Source organism: Hemiscyllium ocellatum, chromosome 33 (assembly GCF_020745735.1).
Source record: "Hemiscyllium ocellatum isolate sHemOce1 chromosome 33, sHemOce1.pat.X.cur, whole genome shotgun sequence".
Classification (NCBI taxonomy): domain Eukaryota; kingdom Metazoa; phylum Chordata; class Chondrichthyes; order Orectolobiformes; family Hemiscylliidae; genus Hemiscyllium; species Hemiscyllium ocellatum.
Window position 1 is genome coordinate 10,660,022 of NC_083433.1, and position 20,835 is coordinate 10,680,856.

Consider the following 20,835-nt stretch of genomic DNA (forward strand, 5'->3'; position numbering starts at 1 on the left):
GTGCCAACACCATGGTAAACACTAGCATAATTTCTTGCAAACATAAGTGCTGGACTGACCATGGTTGAGTATAGGGAGATTTGCAGCTCTTCCTTCTTTGTTGCTCAATGCTCTATTGTTGTTAATTATTGAATCTATTAGTACAAAGGCATTTCTGACCTATTAATTTGGGACTGCTTAAGCCAGTTTATTTTGGTGCTTGGTGTGCAGCAAGTTGTATTTGACTAAATTGGTGCATCATCTATTGCATCCGCTGCACTCAATGTGGCCTCCTCCATATTGGGGAGACGGGCCACCTACTTGCAGAATGTTTCAGAGAATACCTCTGGGACGCCCGGACCAACCAACTCAACCACCCCGTGGCTCAACACTTCAACTCTCCCTGCCACTCCACCAAGGACATGCAGGTCCTTGGACTCCTTCATCGCCAGAACATAACAACACAATGGTTGGAGGAAGAGCGCCTCATCTTCCACCTGGGAACCCTCCAACCACAAGGGATGAAGTTGGATTTCTCCAGTTTCCTCATTTCCCCTCCCCCCACCTTGTCTTAGTCGATTCCCTCGAACTCAGCACCGCCCTCCTAAGCTGCAATTTTCTTCCTGACCTCTCCGCCCCCACCCCACTCCGGCCTATCACCCTCACCTTGACCTCCTTCCACCTATCACATCTCCATCGCCCCTCCCCCCTACCTTTTATCTTAGCCTGCTGGACACACTTTCCTCATTCCTGATGAAGGGCTTTTGCCCGAAACGTCGAATTTCCTGTTCCTTGGATGCTGCCTGACCTGCTGTGCTTTAACCAGCAACACATTTTCAGCTCTAAATTGGTGCATTATTCCAGCATGTTTTTGGATGCCCAATTCTAGAATGCTAGTCTATTCCACAAGACCAAGGCAGTTACAGCTCTGGGCACTGTTCAATAGAAGGGGTGCGAGCACAATGGAGACAGTACAGAAGGGATTTACAAAAAATAGCTTCACAGATGACATATTTTAATTATAAGGATAAATGGGACAAGTTTGGACTGCACTCCTTGGCGAAAAGGTTAAGAGATGGTAGCTTAGATCTGGATAGAATAGATAGGAAAGAGTCACCAACCTGTGACCAGTTGGGTGCTACTCTACTTCAGGCATGGCTGACCAGGAAATTCTCTTGCTATGGATGTAATACAAGGATTTACAATTGATAATCGATCTGCTTAGCCGCACCATTAACCCAACTTCGAAGGCCATTAGATCCTGAACAGGGACTTGAACACGGAGTTTCAGAGAGTGGGATAGTACTCATTGCACCTCAAGATCACAAGGATATTAGTTAACAATATATTTCATTGTTCGTCATGTGCACATTACCTAGATGAGCAGCCTTAATTTTTATTCTTTTCACGTTCTGTACTTCATTCATTAGTCCTTTAATGAATTGCTTGGAAATGGGTAAAAGTATTTGGAGAAACCAATGAAAGCATGACTATTAAATAAAAACAACTCCAGTAATGGAAAGTCTAAATCTATTCCAAGCAGATCAGCAAAGAGAAATAATGTTAATGGTCAAACCAGAATCAAAATAAGCAGCTAAGTATTTGGAATAACTTTGCATATCTAAAATTTCTGATTGCATCCTCAAGCTGATTTCAACCAGCAAGTCAAATGGACACTATAAACAGCAGCATCACTTTCGAATGAGGAAGAAAAAATACATAACTAAGTTACTTGAATCTAACTGCTATCTAGCGCCTGAAGATTGTACACATGTCTAAACAAGATGGTATTCAACTGACATGTTTCCTGTCCTGCCAGTCAAATATCATGCATGTTCAGAGATGGAGAACAGATATTTAGACAATGGTGGAGGGGTCAATTACTAGGGTTCAAGGTGGGGGAGCATTTAAAACAGATGCGTGAGCTAAGTTTTTCACACAAAGGGCGGAGTGTGCCTGGAGTTCACTGCCAGAGGTGGTGATGGAAGCAGACACAATAGCAGCATTCAAGCAACACCTGGACGAATGGAAAGGGAATAAAAGGATACAAATCCTGTAAGTGAAGACAGTTTTAGTTTGGAGAGGCGAAATGTGTCAGCACAGGCTTGCACTGTTCTTTGTAAAGGATCAGGAGGTTGCTAGCAAAGAAGTAATTATGTTGTCCCCTCCACCAAAATGACAGAAAGAGGGGCAAAAATAGAAAGCAGAACACAAATATGTTCCCTCTGGTTTCTTTTAGCTGGCTTAATTGGCTTTGTTATGGATGAGATTCGCCACATTGCATCAGAATCCAATCACACCAGTGAATCAACTAGATTAGAAAATCCCGAGGTTGACTGCACAAAAGATCTAGTCACATTTTTAAGACTGCTGGCAAGAAATGCAAAGGGAATGAGAGGAAGAACCCTTTTATGCAGTGAGTGGCAACGACTTGGATATTGTTGCCCACAAGGAGGGAAACAATGAAGTTAAAAGGAATTGGAAAGGAACTTGAAGAAAATAAACTTGCAGGACTGCTTGGAAGAGTGTGTGGGTGGAATTAACTGGATTACTTCATAGTTGGGATGAAACCAAATGGCCTCCTCTTGTGTCATAAATGACCATTAGATAGCATCTTTTCCATCAAACACAGAACAAGGAAGGGGAAAAAAATACATTGGTGTTGTTCATCGAAGCTTGATTGACACCATCCACCATTCATTAAACGTGTTAGGAAAGCAGCTGGAATTCCAGGAAAACAGTCCAAGCAAGAAAGACACTGGTAGTGACTAGAATAAATGAGCATGAATGTTTGTCACAAAATTGGCACTTTTATTTCTTAAATACAAATGTTATTGTTCAAAAAACATATGGTTATATAAAAAAGATTTGTACAAAGTCTTACTTGGTGAAACTCTGAATAAATTCCACCTGTCAGTGAATAACGAAACAGCTATCATCAAGCTTTGGCATAAAGATAGATGTAACTGAAAATTTGGAATGAGGTTGAATGGTAGAATGTCAAATAGGATTTTTGCAGCTGTGTAGGTAAACACAACAGCTGATATTGTGCCAAATCAGATCAGACCAGAGGGGTCAGTTTTGATGTACTTTGTCAGCCAATATTAGTTACACTAGAAATCAAAATAAGACTTCAGTAATGTACGGCTAAATTCAAGGTGGTTTCTTTAACAGATCGTTATCTGTGGATAAACCCGTCATCCAGGTGACAAATGGGACAAGTTTAACTGGAAGGGGAAGGGTCACTCTTGAGCCCCAATACGGATTACTGTACACACAGACTAATTATCTTGGAGTGTTACCAGAATGATCATGACTGGAACTGTACACTGAAACACTGGTTACAAAAACAATGGCATCAGGAGAGAAATACATTTGATATGCATCCCTCTCCAAAGTCAGCTCATTCTAAAGCTAACGCAATACAAACTGAATGCAATCTCAGCACTTTGGTACCAGCTCCAAACATTGTTGTACAGGTTAGCTATCCAACATTCTCAAACATTCAGAATTGATTTGGCAGAGTCAGAGATATAGAAATTCCATTTGTCATCTAGTCCAAGACTAGTTATCTTCTGGTTCAGCTGACAAAACCTGTAAAAGATCCTTCAAAATCTGGTTGGACATGACAACTTAAAAAATAACTGTAAGCAAAAGGATGTGAAGTAATTGAAACTTAATATTTAGTGCTATTCTTTTGTACCCATATCACGTGATTCACAGGTATTTGCAAGAGAACGGGTGAAGATTACTTTGATTGGTTGGAGAATATATTCAACATACAGTGCCCCAAACCGTTCCCAATTTCACTTCCTTCAACTCCAGTCACCTAATATAAAGGGGATGATCAGCAGAAGGTGGTGATGTTTTAAATGTCTGGGAATGAGAGAAAATCTTGCAGCTAATCCAGAGATTCAAATGTTCTTGTAGCTACTGAACTTAGTCATGATTCAATAAGGATCAACAAAATCCAAGAGAAGCTCCTAAGAATAACACAAAATCCATAACCTCATTTGCACTTATGTCATCCAGATCATGTGCACTTCAATCAAGCTGCTGGTTGAGTGAGTCAACTAATAAAGCTGCTATCAAAAATATTTCTTAGCCTTTTGAAACAGCAGTGGATATAGTATATAGGAAATCCAAATGTCACCTGCTAACATATTAAAAGGTGTTTCAATGGCAGTGGTATATTTTGCAGAACATCCAATGAATGTTTCAAATTCTGCATCCATTGTACCTTCCCTTCCTTTGCTGATTCTTTCCCAAAGATTAGAGCAACCACATTCGGTAACAAAAAATTAATCACACTTGCTGTTGTTATAGTGGCTCTTCAGATGCTCAGTTTAAGAAGTCAGGCCATGAATGAGTACCTGCTCAGTGTAAAAGATGTTTACAATCAGAAAGCAAACATAGAGCTTACAATTTCACAACATCTGATAGGCATCTTTCCAAATGGCAGTGTCAGTGGTCAGAAACAATTAGTTTCTGCATCCCATAAAGAAACATTTCCAGTCATTGATTTAAAAAAAAAAACGCCTTTCCCTGCACGACCCCCAATATTTGTTCTTTCATCACCAAGTGGCTGGTCCAAATCGCATCATTACTTTCTCCTGGTCACCAAGGTCCTTCTGCACCTTCTTTCGCATGTAGAATATGGGGCAATCCCGACTAATGGGAAAAGAAGAAAACGTAAAGATGTTACACAGAATTTACAGCACAGAAACAAACTGTTCATCCCAGCAGGTTCATGGCAGTGTTCGCACTTCACACAAACCACTGCACGCCTTGACTTCACCTATTTCAATTAACATACCATGCTACTCCTTTCTCCCTCGTGTACTTATCTAGCTTCCCCTCTGGTGCACTGAGGCTATTTACTTGAAACACTCTCCATGGTAGTGAGTTTCATATTTTTTTTGGAAGATTAGATTAGACTTACAGTGTGGAAACAGGCCCTTCGGCCCAACAAGTCCACACCGACCCGCCGAAGCGCAACCCACCCATACATTTACCCCTTACCTAACACTACGGGCAATTTAGCTTGTCCAATTCACCTGACCCGCACATCTTTGGACTGTGGGAGGAAACCGGAGCACCCGGAGGAAACCCACGCAGACACGGGGAGAATGTGCAAACTCCACACAGTCAGTCGCCTGAGTCGGGAATTGAACCCGGGTCTACAGGCGCTATGAGGCAGCAGTGCTAACCACTGTGCCACCGTGCCGCCCATATTCTTAACACTGTCTTGGAAACTCAGATTCAGGAGTGATATATGTTGATGGTTCCTCAAGTTTCAGCCTCAGAACAAGTGGAAAAATCAGGTCTTTTGTTCAAGAGAGGCTCAACCAATCTGCTGGGATAACAAAAACATGGCAATGATTCTTAGAAATAAAGGACACAATTTGCTTGTACAAGACCATACAGCGTTGCCTTACTGTCCACACTTCACAATGCAGTCACAGCAAAAATAATATCCAATTTTCACGGTTTCTGTTTTAACGGTAATGTTTCCCTGGGTACCTGGAGCTCCATTACCTTGTTAAAATGACTATTCCAATAGCAAGTGTTTGCAAACTAAGGACCTCTTTACTGTTAATGTTGATCTCTCTCTGCACCTTCTTGGCAGATGTAACCCTGATGCACTTGTGTAGGACAATCTGTCTGTAAAGCATGTAAAACAACACTCATCACTGTACCTCGGTACATGTGTCAGTAATAAATCAAATCAAATTTGATCAGATATAAAGCCCTCCATGATTTCTAATTTATATTCATGACTCAGATGAAGGAATTGAAAATACGGATGCTAAAGTTGTTGATGGCACAAAAGAAAGAAAAGTTGTGAAAAGGACAAAAGGGACAATGAAATATAGATGGGTTAAATGAGCGAGCAAAAATTTAGTAGATAGAGACTAAAGTTGAAACTGTGAACTTGACCACTTCGACAGGAATAGAATAGTAGCCTATTATTTAAATGAAGAGAGATTGAAGATCTCCAAGACACAGAAAGATTTAGGCCTCCTGGTATGTGAATCAAGAGTTCACATGCAGGCAGACCAAGAGATTCGGATGACAAATAAACATCATTTATTGCAAGAGGAATGGAATATAATGGTAGGGATATTTTGCCAGTTGTACAAGATGCTGATGAGACCACATTTGGAGCACCATGTACAGTTTTGGTCTTATGTAAGACAGGATATAAATGCACAAGATGCAGTCCGGACAAGACTCACTCAAATGCTTCCTGGGATAACAGGGTTATCTTATGAGGAATAGTTGGACAAGTGGGTCGGCATCTACTGGAGTTTAAGAAGTGATCTACTGAGACATGCAAGAACCTTAGAGGGCCTGACAGGATGATTACTGAAAGGATGCTTTCCCTTGTGGAAGAGTCCAAAACTAGGGAACAGAATTTTTTAAAAAAGCATTTCAGATGAAGATGCGGTGGAACTTTTTCTCTCAGAGATTTGAGTCTTTGGAACTCTCTGCACCAAAGATCAATGGAAGCAGAAGCAGTGAATATCTTAAATCAAATGTGAACACATTTCTGACTACCAAGGCAGTCAATGGTTATGAGACATAGACAGAATGTGGAGTTGAAGCCACAATCAGATCAGCAGGTTTGAAGAACTGAAAGACCTACTCCTGTCCCTAATTCATGCTTCTATGACTGAGACATGCAGTATATACAACATTGGTATAACTAGAAAATTTCCAGCATCAACATACCACTCCACTTCTTCACAATGAGGTTGACCTCCTTTTATTTCTCATCTGATATTCCTTATAGTACAATGGAACATATGCCTTCAGCTGCCTCAGCCTTGATCATACGAATTTCCTTCACAAAACTGTTCTGCCTACCGTAAAATGTATCTCTTCGATTAGATTTCTAGTCATTTGTGTCAACATCTTGCAGTTTCACAACAACTATATTTTTGATAACACTCCTGTTAAAGGGCTTGGAAAAATCAGCTGAAAAGTCAACATTGAATTCTGTTGTTAACTAAAATTAGAACACAGGTTTGTAGGGGGACAGATTGTCTGGCCAGACAAAGTGTGTATGCAGAAGAAATAACAAATGGGAAAGGGAAGCAAGAAATTTCATGCTCTCAGACAAGACAAAATATAAATCCACATTTAAAATGTACTGAAGGTGACAAGTGGGAAAGGGGGGTGGGGTGCAGTGGATCGGCAAAAAAAACTTGTAAATAAAGTTCTAAATCTTAACCACCACGCTTTCACTTCCTCCTTCAGATCATAAAGCAATTATGGTGAGTGCTGCCTGACTCCAACATGTCTGCATAAAACTCCCAGTCCCAAAAGTGTGGGAGAGTGCACCTTTTCACATCACTGAACTCTTTTTAAATTGATAATGATTTATTCAAAAATAAGTGTAATGAGAACATTCACATCGTGCAAGGAAGTTCTCATCTGTACAGGATTTTTCACAATCTCAGGAATTTTTGAAGCATTTTACAGCTGGAGATAATTTTGAGGTATACCATCTATTGTAACATTCATTATACTTTATTAGTTCATTATAAAACACTGTGAGAAGTTTGGAGGTTGTGAAAGGAAAATAGTTTATTCCCAAACTACCTTTTAAGTCATTTCAATATGACTTCAAGATAATTTTAATTCACCAGGATCATGTTTAAGGAATTCTAGACCAATAATATTCCATACTCTGAATTTAGGTGCTGGCTATGGCTCTTTGGTACTTTTGAGTCAGATGGTTGCAAGTTCAAGCCCCAACCAAAGACATGTGCACAAAATCTAGGGTTGATCCTCCAGCGTAGGATTGAAAGAGAGGTGCTCCGTTGAGAGGTGTAGTCCTTTGGATGAGATGCTTAACCAATATCATACTTATCTTTTCGTCAGGACTTAGAAGATCCAACTGAACAATCGAAGAACAGCAGTGAGCTGTCAGTGTAGTGCTACAATTTGCTTCAACTCAAGTGATGGGAAAGGACTATGTGTATGTATAAGGCACCTCTCATGTTTGCAAAATATCCCAAAGTATTTTAGTTTCATACTTCCAACAGGTGAAGTCACTGTTTAATGTAGAAAACGTGGCAGCTAATAGGTTCCCAAAATAACACAACTTGCTGTTAATCTGAAAGGTGCTTTATACATACATGTAGTCCTTTCCCATCACTCGAGTTGAAGCAAACTGTAGCACTACACTGAGTCAGTTCACAATAGCTCAGAGTCAAACCGGGATGTTTCTGTCCGACATAACTTCTTCAGATGACCCAGAGTCATTGCTGCACTGTTAGGATTATGGTTTACATTGTTTAGCAGGAAGCAAAACATCGACTTACAAAACGCATTTATAGCACTTGAAGCACTGAATACGAAGCTGCATTCGGTCTCATGTTTTTGTTTTAAGTATGATACACAAATCTCACCTGTCCACTGGATATTACTAGGTTACAGAAAATTAAACAACACTTTGATTTACAAGCATCACAGAAACTTGTCTAGAAATATAAATCAAGCTCATTGGCTTTAAGGCTTAATAAATGTCAATCTTAAGCCAAAACGCACTCAACAATCATGTATCTTTCTCACATACCCAGTTACCTCAGAGCTGAGACTACCACTCTAAGTTATGATAGCTCATCTTAGTGAGAACATTAAAACAACTAGCGAGTTTGGAAGTTGGGAGTGGAGGGAAGGTAAGTACAGTACATGGAGGAAAATGCAAAATTATTAGATAAACCATTTAGTCTGACTCTATTATAAGGTCAATACTGAATAACTTACGGTACATTAAAATTGTTCATTATCAAATTTAAAACCGGATTTTTTTTTCTAAGTTTGAATTTCAGCATTTTGAATTTGGTGAAAGAAAAGCGAGAAACCAAGAGAATTTAGAAAATTTATTTCCATTTCAAACATTATTAAAACATACACTAATACTCTGTAAAATACGTGCCCCAGTACTTCATGAGATACATCCACAACCAATTAAGCATTACAAATGGCAAACATAAATAACCTCAAAGCAAATCTCCATTAAATTTAGTACCGAAATGACATTGTACTCATTCCTAACCCAAACAGCTTATAATATGTGCAACATCACATGTGACGTGCTTACATCTTTGGGCTAGACCTTCAGCATAAAAATATGAGAATTCATGATTGTTAATATTGAAATTAGGAGTGAATGAATCTTTACTAATACACCACCATAAAATCAAGTTTGGGAATATAACAAAAATTATTCAAAACTGCTTTTACATATCTAACCACATTTCTCAATCTACCTGCCTTATGAATATTCAGTTGTTCCTCAAACCATTTATTATATACTGTAGTATTTTCCCTGGCTTGATAAACCAACTATATTGTCTACTTTTTAAATAATTTATGATGTTTCTGTTGTTTTCTGTTGAGAAGCGACTTCTGTTGCTTTTCAGATCAGATCAAATGGCAGAAATACTTAAAATGTAACATCCTGAAAATGTTTAAGAGATTTTTTTCTCATCCAATTTCAAGCGTCACTCATCTCATTATTTGGAATTTTAAGCATACGAACCCAGGATCCAGATAGTTTCCTCAGATCTTAGATTCCTAAAGCGTTTGACACAAATCTCTGTTGGCCCACACAATAACTCAGCAAAGATCCTTCAAAGACCTTTCCAGTAGTAGATTATTTGATTTTGCATAGTAATTAGCCTTCAGCTTCATTTACAATCTTGTGCCTGCATATTAACACTGTAGTCCTGACTTAACGTTAAGGAGTTTTGCCAGAACTATATAGTAGATAAAGTTGTGATCAGGCTGGACCAACATGAGAAAGGCATTAATGAATACAATTCACTGTGCTGAAAAGTAACTGAGGACAGGCATCCGAATACCCATGTCACAACAAACTTTCAGTGCAGAAGGGAGGAGAATTAGTGTAGACAATGAAAATGGAAAGTGCTTTAAAACAACAAGTTATTCATCCAGAATCATCACTTCTTGAAAAATGGAATACAAGTACAAATGTCTTCTAGGCATTAGCCCTGAAGCAATGTGGAGTTATGGGGGTCAGCTAAGCAGTAGCTTTGTAAGAAGGAAAAGCATCAGTGAGATTGGAAAGATGTTTCCTTACCTGGTACAAAGCACATCCTCATGCAAACTACCCTGACAGCGCTGGCACTGAGTCCACAACCGTGAGAACTTCTCCTCCAATAGTTTCAGTTGAGATACCTGGAAAAACAGAAAATAGGTTTATGAGGAACAGAAGAGGTAATAGCAATACAGAGTGAAATTACACCTACATAAATCCAAGCTTTGCAGTTAAGCAGATTTACATAGTTTGCTTTTCAATGTAAAAAAAGCATAATCTTATTAGGAGTAAGAAGAGGAAAATGACAAATGGTGACTTATCTATTAATTTATATATATGCACACACACACTAAAATCTCACATTTGGGAACATTTCAAGTTAACTTTCTCATTGCAAAGAGACTACTGTTAGGAGGCCAAAATTATTGATCAACATTTCCATTTTATATATATATATATTTATGCACATTATTGAAACTATGGAAATACACAAACAAGAGCACAATGAATGACATTAAAATGGGATCTGAATAGCATATAGGCACTCTGGTACAATTACTCACTTGCAACCATATTTTACCTCATCTTGAATGATCTGTGCTTTGCGCCTGCAAACAACTGGTACGTTATAAATTGTGCACAGGGCACACAGTTCTTGTGCTCAAATTTTACTATTCATCATTTCATTACACTTACAAGCTAACCATTAAAAATTGCTATGACAAAATTTCCAATTCAATCTAATCCTGTCATCTGTCACAATGATAGCAGGTTAAGTGGCTGTAACATCCTCTCAACTCGATCACTTGTTAGTTTGAAAGATGAAGCAATATAAAATCAATTTAAACATGGAAGGATCAAGATCCTTTATTAGAGTCTTATCTTTCAAATGCTAACTTGTCTACCATTCACTTCCTCATTCTACTCTTTTCTGACAGCAAGACAATCAATCCATTAACAGCGCTTCCATGTGCAAAACATTTACCTTCATGAAGTGCTGACTCCTTGTAGAGTTAGGTCTAGCAAAAATACAGTCTCTGGAGGAAAATAATGTATGTAACCTTGACACAACTTTACAGAAAATAGGATTATTAGTTAAAAGGTCTGAGGTGAATTGAAAACAAGAATTCAACCTGGCAATTAATGTCATACGCACCCCGTTTCAAGGTTTGTTCTTGTTGACAGTGTCACTTGAACCTTTGAAGTGAACTGCAGTGTTGCAAACTCTCAAATACTTGCTGGTACTCCGTATCACTAACTCACCATTCATTCCTCTGCTTTCAATACACGAGCTCAGAAATAGCAAATAACCAGTTCTGCACTCAAAGGCCAGTTTAAAATAATTTTTATTTGTTTCTTTCCAATAGCATAGTGGCAATGTCATTGAAATAGTAAACTAGAACGCTCAGCTCATGCTGTGGTGACTTGGATTCAAAGCTGATTGCAGCAGACCGGAAAAATTGAATTCAGCAAAATCTAAAATAAAAGATGGTCTAATGTGACTACTATTGATCACCGTAAAAACTCATCTCGTTTACTAATGTCCTTTAGGGAAGGTAAGCTGTTGTCTTTACCTGGACTGGACTACATGCAACTCCAGACCTATACCAATGTGCTTGACGCTTAAGTGCTTAAGCGCCAGTCTTGCCAGCAATGCAGAAATCCATGAACAATTTTTTTCAAATTATAAGCTCAAGATAAAAATGAATGACCACATTACAGAATGACATAGCATCGAGAGAGGCCATTCAGTGCAGCATACCACAACTGGCTCTTTCAAAGAGCTATCCAATTAGTCCTAATCTCCTATAAAAACTTGCCGGAGAAACTCAGCAAATCTGTGGAGAGAAAGTAGGATCACTGTTTTGGTTCCAGTGACCATTCATCAGAATCAGTTTCACCAGCAATTTCTGTATTTGTCTCATATTTCCAGCATCTGCATTTCTTGGTTTTATATTACTGTCCTAATCTCCTGTTCTTTTCTCCCCAGTAACTGTGTAATCTTTTCTTTTCAAGTAATTAATGCCCTTTACTAATACCAGAGAATTAGCAGATGATATATTCGCCAAACTAAACATTAACTATGTAAATTTTAAAAATACCTCTTTCTGGTACAACTCTGACTGACGACATTTGCAGTAACTGCACACAGCACCTGAGGAAAAGAAGGTTATGATTAGATTAAATTTGAAGTTTTCCTCCACTTGAACAGTGTATAATTAAAAAGAGAGATGCTATAAAGGCTTGAAACTTGCACACAAACTATGATTAGGACAATGTGATTTACAAACAGCTTTTGTAAACAGGAACAGGGATAGGCCATTCAACTCTCTTTAGGAATTAAATAAGGTTGATCTGTATCTCTATTCCTGTTCGTTCTGCAATCCTTTATGTCCAAAATCGGACAAAAATATATCACCTAGTTTTGAAATTTATTTAAAATCCCACGAGGCTGCCAGAGCAAGAGGGAATCGTATGTTCCAGGTCTCAACTACCTTTTATATGGAGTAGATAATTAAACAATTTTAGAATTATGATGCAAGATCAGCGATCTGAAATATTACCTCTTCCTCCATCCACAGGTGCTGCCTGATCTGCTGAACATTCCCAGCATTCTTTGCTTTTGATTTCAAAATTTACAACAATTGCATACATTTAAGATACAATTAGAAAAGGAGACAGTGGACAGAGAAATGGAAGGACACATTCTCTGCTCAGTGCAGTTAATAGACTTATTAACTTCCTTTTGTAGTGTAATAGTCCTGATCTTCAAAATCTTAAAGGAAAATGCTAAAACACACATCTTATTAACAAAGTGAGGAAATCTCGGATAACTAAGACAGTACTCCTCTCCCAAACATTAAATTATTTTTGGCTCAAGTAGCAATGCTTGTTTTGAGCTCCATTTTATTCCTTGGGATCTGGTTATTGCCTATTCCTAGGTGCATTTTGTACCTCTGCAATCCATACAGTGTAGGTACATTGTAGGTTGTTCAGCAAGGAATTCTAGGGTTTTGACCCAGCAATGAACAAACATCCACACATTTCCAAATCAGGATGGTGTAAAGCTTAGACAGGTGGTGGTGTTCCTTTGGGCTTGCTGTTTTTATCATTCCAGTGGTAGAGATCACAAGTTTGAGAAGTGTTACTGAAACTGTGTCAACTTACTGTATTTCATCTTATATATGATATGTATTGCAGCCAGACTCTGTTGATGCTGAAGTGAGTACATGTTTAAAGTAGTGTCCATCAAGAGGCCACTTTGTCCTTTGTCAAATTTTTTGAGTGCTGAACGGTAATTATTCAGGCAAGTGGAACATGTTTCACCACTCTTCTAACTTGATACCTTATAAATGTTGGAAAATTTTAGTGGAGTCAAGTCAGTCAGTCACTCACTCACTCACTATAGATTTTCCAGTCTTTCACCTACCCTTGCAACCAAAATATTTAAGTGTTTAGTCTGGTTCAGTTCCTTTGTCTTTGTTTCCCTTGATGATCATCCCACTTTTCTGTTGAGCTTTAGCTCTGACCATTTCAAAAAATAGGTACAACACAAGCTTTTTGTTGATCTGGACAATCAGTAATATGTTCACAACTGAAGATAGTGGATTATAGGGTCTAATTTCATAGCTGAGATTAAGTGACAATGCAGCAAATTCAGTGTTACATCGTTTCATTTTAAGACTTTCGCTTAATCAGCCAGCATCTCCAAGCTTAATCACTACCCCATCATAAGCATGCACATTAAATCAGGGAAGGTTGTTGTGTCAACCAAGGCCAAGTAAACTAAAAGGTAAACTCAGGCAAGATTCCAGCATCTATTGCCCTTACGTATATTTAAAATATAAGGAATAGGAACAGAGTAGGCCAGAGGGATTCTTGAGCCTGAACTAACATTTTACAAGATTCCAAATGACCTTTTACCTGAACTTCATTTCCAGTGCTATCCTCATATCCTTCAATTTCCTTCAGTCCTAAAATCTATATCTTTCAGCCTTGAACATGCCCAATGACCAAGCACCACACTAACCTGGCAAATTTCAAATATCCACAGTTCCCTGAATTAAAAACATTCTCCTTATCCAGACCTACAAGTTAAAACTTTGAGACTCAGACAATGATCCCTATTTCTAAACACTTCAGCCAGTAGAAATTGCCATAAGCATCTGCCCCATCCTGTCCTCTAATAGAGACAGAAAAGCGATTCAGGGAAATGCAGCATATAATAAATAACAATGGGCAGGATATGGATTTACATATACAAAGTAGGAGGTAGCGATGGCATAGTGGTAATGCTACAGGACTAGTAAGATAGAGAGTGCCCCAGGTTAATGTTCTGGGTACATGATTCCTGTGGGGCTGTTTTCCCTGAAGCATCGGAGGCTGAGGGGTGATCTTATAGAGGGTTATAAAATCATGAGGGGCATGGATAGGGTAAACAGACAAGGTCTTTACCCTGGGGTGATGGATACCAGAACTAGAGGGCATAGGTTTAGGGTGAGAGGAGAAAGATATAAAAGGGACCTTAGTGGAAACTTTTTCACGCAGAGCGTGATGCGTGTATGGAATGAGCTGCCAGAAAAAGTGGTGTAGGCTAGTACAATTACAAAATTTAAAAGGAGGCATCTGGACGGGTATATGAATAGGAAAGTTGAGAGAGATATGGCCAAGTTCTGCAAATGGGACTAGATTAGATTAGGATATCTGGTCGGCATGGATGAGTTGGACTGAAGGGTCTGTTTCTGTGCTGTACATTTCTATGAATCTGGAACTAAAAGCTAGCCTTATGGTAATCATTGTCATAAAAACCCATCTAGATTATCAATATCTTTTAAGAAAGGAAATCTTCCATCTTTACCTTACCTGGCTTACATGTGACTCTAGACTGACATCAATGTAGTCGGCTCTTAACATTCCTAAACAAAAATGGCCTAGCAAGCCACTCAGTTCATCAAAATTGCTACAAGATCTAAAGAAAATAAATTAAGGCCGGATAGACCACCTTGTATTGACCTAGACACTGGAAATGACAACAAAGAAAACAGCTCTCTCAACCCTGCAAAGTTCTCCTTGTAACATCCAAGGATTGTGCCAAAATTGAAATGGCTATCCTCCAAAACTATTCAGCAATTACATGACATGAGGCATCTCACTCATGGAAATGTACCTTACAAACAATGACCCAGGCACCACCAATACCATCCCTGATACACCCTGCTAGGAGAAAGTGAGGACTGCAGATGCTGGAGATCAGAGCTGAAAATGTGTTGCTGGAAAAGCGCAGCAGGTCAGGCAGCATCCAAGGAGCAGGAGAATCGACATTTCGGGCATGAGCCCTTCCTCAGGAATGAGGAAAGTGTGCCAAGCAGGCTAAGATAAAAGGTAGGGAAGAGAGACTTGGGAGAGGGGCGTTGGAAATACAATAGGTGGAAGGAGGTTAAGGTGAGGGTGATAGGCCAGAATGGGGGTGGGGGCGGAGAGGTCAGGAAGAAGATTGCAGGTTAAGAAGGTGGTGCTGAGTTCAAGGGTTGGGACTGAGACAACCCTCCAACCACAAGGGATGAACTCAGATTTCTCCAGTTTCCTCATTTCCCCTCCCCCCACCTTGTCTCAGTTCCAACATTATTGATAGAGCCCTAAAGGACACAGCTGTTAGACTGTGTCTAGAAAAACATATCTGGCACTGCCCTCAACAATCTACTCAGCATAGATGTGTCAGCCTATGACAGAACTGATAGCCATTACTGAAAATCCCACCTCCACATTAAGGATGGTCTCCATTGTATTGTGTGGCACTACGAGAGTCCGAAGTGGAACAGCCTTTGAACAGACCTAACAACTTAAAACTGAATATCCATGAGGTATTGTGGAAGCTGTAGAGCTACATTCAACTAAAATGTGCAACTTCATGAGCTGGTCTATATCCCATCCACTGGTACCAGAAGATCAACCCTGGTTCAATGAGGACACGCCAACTGCAGCACCAGGCATACCTGAAAGTGAGGTGCCATTGTCAGACCACTTACATGCCAACAGAGAGGGCAAAGTAATCTCACAATCAATGAATCAGATCTAAGTTCTGCAGACCTCCCAAATCCAACTGAGAGTGGTGAAGGACAATCTCTGACTAACCAGAGATGACTCCACAATTTTCAACATCCTCAACAATGGGGAGGTCCAGTATGTTGGTGCAAAAGAGAACCGAAGAAGTGTTTGTAGCCATCTTCAAACAGAAGTGCCAAGTGGATGATCCATCTTGATCTTATTCTTAGGTCCCCAGCAGCTCTGTTACCAGGCATCAGTCAACCCGATACACCATATATGGTATCAAGAAATAGCTGAAGGCACTATGTGAAGGCCATGGGTCCTGACAATATTTTAGCAATAGTACTGAAGGCATGTGCTCAAGGACTAGTGACCCCTAGCCAAGATGTTCCACATTAGTTACAACACTGACATCTATCTGATATTGTGGGAAGTTGTCCAGGTATGCCTTGTACACAAAAGAAGACAGGACAAAGTTCAATCTGGCCAAATACTGCCCTCAGTTTATCTTCAATCACCAGTAAAGTGTCTGAAGGGGTTGTTAATAATGCTACCAAGTGACACCTGCAACAGAATGACCAGCTCTCTGACAATTAGTTTGAATTCCGACAGGGCCTCTCAGCTCCTGAACTCATTACAGCCTTAGTCCAAACCTGGACAAAAAAATGCCAAACTCCAAAGATGACGTCTGCATAACAACCCTTGATATCATGGCAATATTTGACTCTGGCATCGAGGAGCCCTAGCAAAACAGAAGTCAATGGGACTCAGAGAAAACTGCTTGGTTTAATCCTGTAAGGGGCTTTTGCCCTAAATGTCGATTCTCCTGCTCCTCGGATGCTGCCTGATTTGCTGTGCTTTTCTAGCACCACACTCTTGACTCTGATCCCCAGCACCTGCAGTCCTCACTTTTGCCTGGTTAGAGTTGTACTTAGGACAAAGAAAGTTGGTGCTGGAAGTCAATAATCTCAGCTGCATGATGTCAATGCAAGAATTCCGAATGATAGATTCCTAAGGCCAAATTTCTTCAGCTGCTACATCTATGACCTTCTTCCATCATGATGTCAGAAATGAGGATCTTTGCACTATGTACAGCACCATTCATGACTCCTTAGCTACTTAAGAAGGTGGTGTCCTCTCGAAGCAAGATCTGGACATCCAGAGTCTTGAGCTGATAAATGGCAAGTAACATTTGCATTACACTAATGCTAGGCAATGCCATGCTCTGACAAGAGAATAGAGGAAGTGGTGTTTAACACCATCTCAGACAAACAGCCCACTTGACTGGCATTCCATCCATCATCTCCAAACATCACTCCATTCTCCATCAATGCACACTAACTACATTGTGCATCACCTACAAGATGCACTGCAGTAACTCACCAAGTCTCTTTCAACCACACCTTCCAAACCTGTGCCTCTATCAACTACAAAGACAAGGATCTGTAAGCCCCACACATCCTGACTTGGAATTATATTGCCTTACCCTTACTGTCACTTCACAGTCCTTCACTGACCAGATCTGAGAACTCCTCCTAAGCAGTACTGTGGGTGAACTACAACCAAAGGTCTGCTGTGACTCATGAAGGCAACTCACCATCTCCAGGGCAATGAAGATTGAGCAATGAATGCTGGCCTGGCTGGTGACATTCACATCCGATGAACAAATTTTTAAAATCTATATAATGTGACTATACATATTATTTTTGAAGAGATTGAAACGTATCTTGAACAACATGATAAAAACAAAGGAGAAAGAGAAAGAAAAAGAAAATATATCAGGAAAAAGTAATGAAGATAGAAAAGAAAGGAAGGGCAGAAAAGTATACAAAGAAAAATATCAGGTGCAGGTTCCTTATGTTGTGTGGCACACCAAATGGCAAGCCATAAACATAGTTAAAATTAGATTGCGTTTCGTAAAACATCAGCAAAAACAGTAGTTCACAGATTCCCAAGGAAAACATAATCGCCATCGCTAATTTTTAAAAATAGAAAGCCCCCTTTGCTCACACTTGCACCCCCTCCACTTTTAATCCCATGATGTGGTGTCAGGAAGAGGCTGAGTGATACTGGAAAAGAATGAGGAACTGGTCAAGTCTCTGCTCTCACCACGGGAAATGAGAGGGAGACCGAAGGAGGCTTTGGGTTATAAGCATTCTATTCTCGAATAAGGGAAACTCCAGACTGACTGTTTAGGAGGCTTGAGGGCTCTAGCAGGGGAGGCAAGTTTGGCAGTGGGGGTAAAACGACTCTTACAAAAATATACCTCACGCCATTTAATAGAATCATACAATTTACAGTACAGAAAGCCATTCAACCCATCATGTCTGCACTGACTCCCAAAACAGCTACACAGATAGACAAAAATAATAGGGCTGCAGAATGGGACTAAAATTTATTCGCTTATCTCTCTCTATTTCTCAAGGCACCTCTCGCCCCGAAAACAGTTCAATGAGCAATGGCACTTTCTGATAACTCATCCAAGTGGTATTCTGTCATATACAAGTTAATAAGGAACAATGACAGTGCAACCATATTGGAGATAAGCAAACTTTGCAGCTCAGCTCAATCCTGCCATCAACCAAATATGCATCCATATATATATTTTGCATTAGTACACAGTTGAGTCATTAAAAGGTAGTCGAAATATTATTGTTGAACATCACTAATACCTGAACTTCACAGTAGCATTGCACAGTACTCTGCAGAAACAGCTAAGTACACTGAGTGCTAATGGGTCAAGATGGCTGGGCTGTTTGATGTATAAATTTTTCAAAATATAAAAATTCAAGTTCAGAGAACCAAATTCGTTGATAATGTCACTTTCTTCATAGCACAAATACTCAACCATCAATGTAGTTATAACCTTTGTGAGGAAGATCATTAATAAACACATACTGTAATTTATTAGCTGCCACAATGTAACATGTACTTGCCAAATCCATGAAGCAGTGATCAGGCAATTGACATGCTGGTTACTGATTATAATTGATGCTAAAATGAGACAAGTCAAGGAAAACCACTGATCTATCTTTTGTTCTGTCTGTGATCTACTTATTCCATTTCTTTCCTGACACCAATCGTTCACTATACACATCACTGATTCTAACACTTCCAAAGCTACATCTGACAGGGTTTCCGAAAATTTCCCTAATTGTGAACATAAAAATTTCAGAATATCACCTTGAAATTAAATATACACAGATGACATTTGCTGTATGCCGGGACTATGATTTTTTTTGGTTGCAGAAAAAAATAGAAATCCAGGGACATTGCATTTAAGCTTAGTTTCTTGTTACTTATTAAGTGACACTAAATAAACAGGGGTCTGGAGAGATCATGGAGGCTCAACATTAGCCACAGCTATGACAGAGCACCAGTCAGCAATTAAGTCATCAAACTGAAGTAACAACGTTCTTCAGTTCAACTCTGGGTTAAGTACCTGTCACACTGGCACAAGGAGATTTTTTTAAAAACACATTCATGCTATGTGGGCATCACTGGTTAGGCCTGCAATTACTGCCCACTCATTGCTACCCTCCAGGTGATGGTGGTGAACTGCCTTCTTGAACTGCTGTAGGTAGCCCCATAATGCTGTTCAGGAAGGAGTTCTAGGATTTTGATCCAACAACTGAAGCAAAGGCAATTTACTTCAAAGTGGCTTGGATGGGAGCTTGTGAGTAGCGATACTCACATGCATCGGCTGCCCTCATCATTCTAAATAGTCATTGCCCTGGATTCAGAAGATGTTGTCTAAGGACCTTGAGTGAATTTCTGCAATACATCTTGTAGATAGTATACACTGCTACTAGTGAGCATTGGTGGTGAAGGAAGCAGATGTTTGTGAATACAATGCCAATCAAGTGGGCTGTTTTATCCTGGATTGTGTCAAGCTTCTTGAATGTTATTGGAGCTGCACCCATCCAGGCAAGTGGGATGTATTCCATCACACTTCTGATTTGTGCCTTGTAGATGGTGGACAAGCTCTGGGGAGTCAGGCTGAGTTACTCACTGCGAGATTCTTAGCCTCTGACCTGCTGTTGTCAACACTATTTATATGGCTAGCCCAGTTCAGTTTGTGGTCAATGGCACTCCAGGATGCTTACAGTGGGCAAGTCAGTAATGGTAATGCCACTGAGTGTCAGGAGGAGATGCTTAGGTTGTCTCTTATTGAAGATGTTCATTTCCTGTCATTTTGTGGCACAAATGTTATTTATCACTTATTAGTCCAAACCTGGATATTGTCCAGGCCTTGCTACATTTGTACACGGACCAAATCCTGCAAGTTATGCAAAAAGGGGACATTGGTGATTCTTCAATCAAGGGACTAAACTTCAAGCAACGGCTACAAAGAGCAGAACTCCTCAACCTTTAGAGAAGATAAAGTCAGGCAACCTTTAATAACCTACTAATTGTTTGTGGAGGTTGCATGCCATTCAGCACATTCCGGAGTTGAATGCATCAAAAAGTACTCACTTTATTGTCTATTTGATATCAGATAATTAAAATTAATTCAACTAACAACTTTTGGAAGTCTGACTGATGACTCATACTTCAAAACTTTGATTTTAGGACTCCCTCATTCAAAATCCACCTCTATAAAAAGAAAGTCCGATAGCTCCAGTCCCTCCCTGTTCCTATATTTTTAAATTACTGTCCAGCATCTGTAATCTTTTAAAGTTATAATATGCAGGTCTAAAACTGTCTTCTGCCTAAGTCAAATCCTATGTGATTAA

At 39.6% G+C, this 20,835-nt stretch overlaps 1 protein-coding gene across 2 annotated transcripts in view; it reads right to left on the minus strand.

The window, feature by feature from the left end:
* Positions 1–2,782: 2,782 nt before the first annotated feature.
* pold1 (polymerase (DNA directed), delta 1, catalytic subunit) overlaps positions 2,783–20,835 on the minus strand; it is a 114,151-nt gene continuing 96,098 nt past the window's right edge. For both annotated transcript variants that reach the window (XM_060849489.1, XM_060849488.1), the window contains exons 25-27: positions 12,157–12,209; positions 10,097–10,194; positions 2,783–4,650 (exon numbers count right to left, since the gene is read on the minus strand). In XM_060849489.1, the coding sequence (XP_060705472.1) occupies positions 4,554–4,650; positions 10,097–10,194; positions 12,157–12,209 (248 nt within the window). In that variant the 3' untranslated portion in view covers positions 2,783–4,553. The remainder of the gene's footprint in view (positions 4,651–10,096; positions 10,195–12,156; positions 12,210–20,835) is intronic.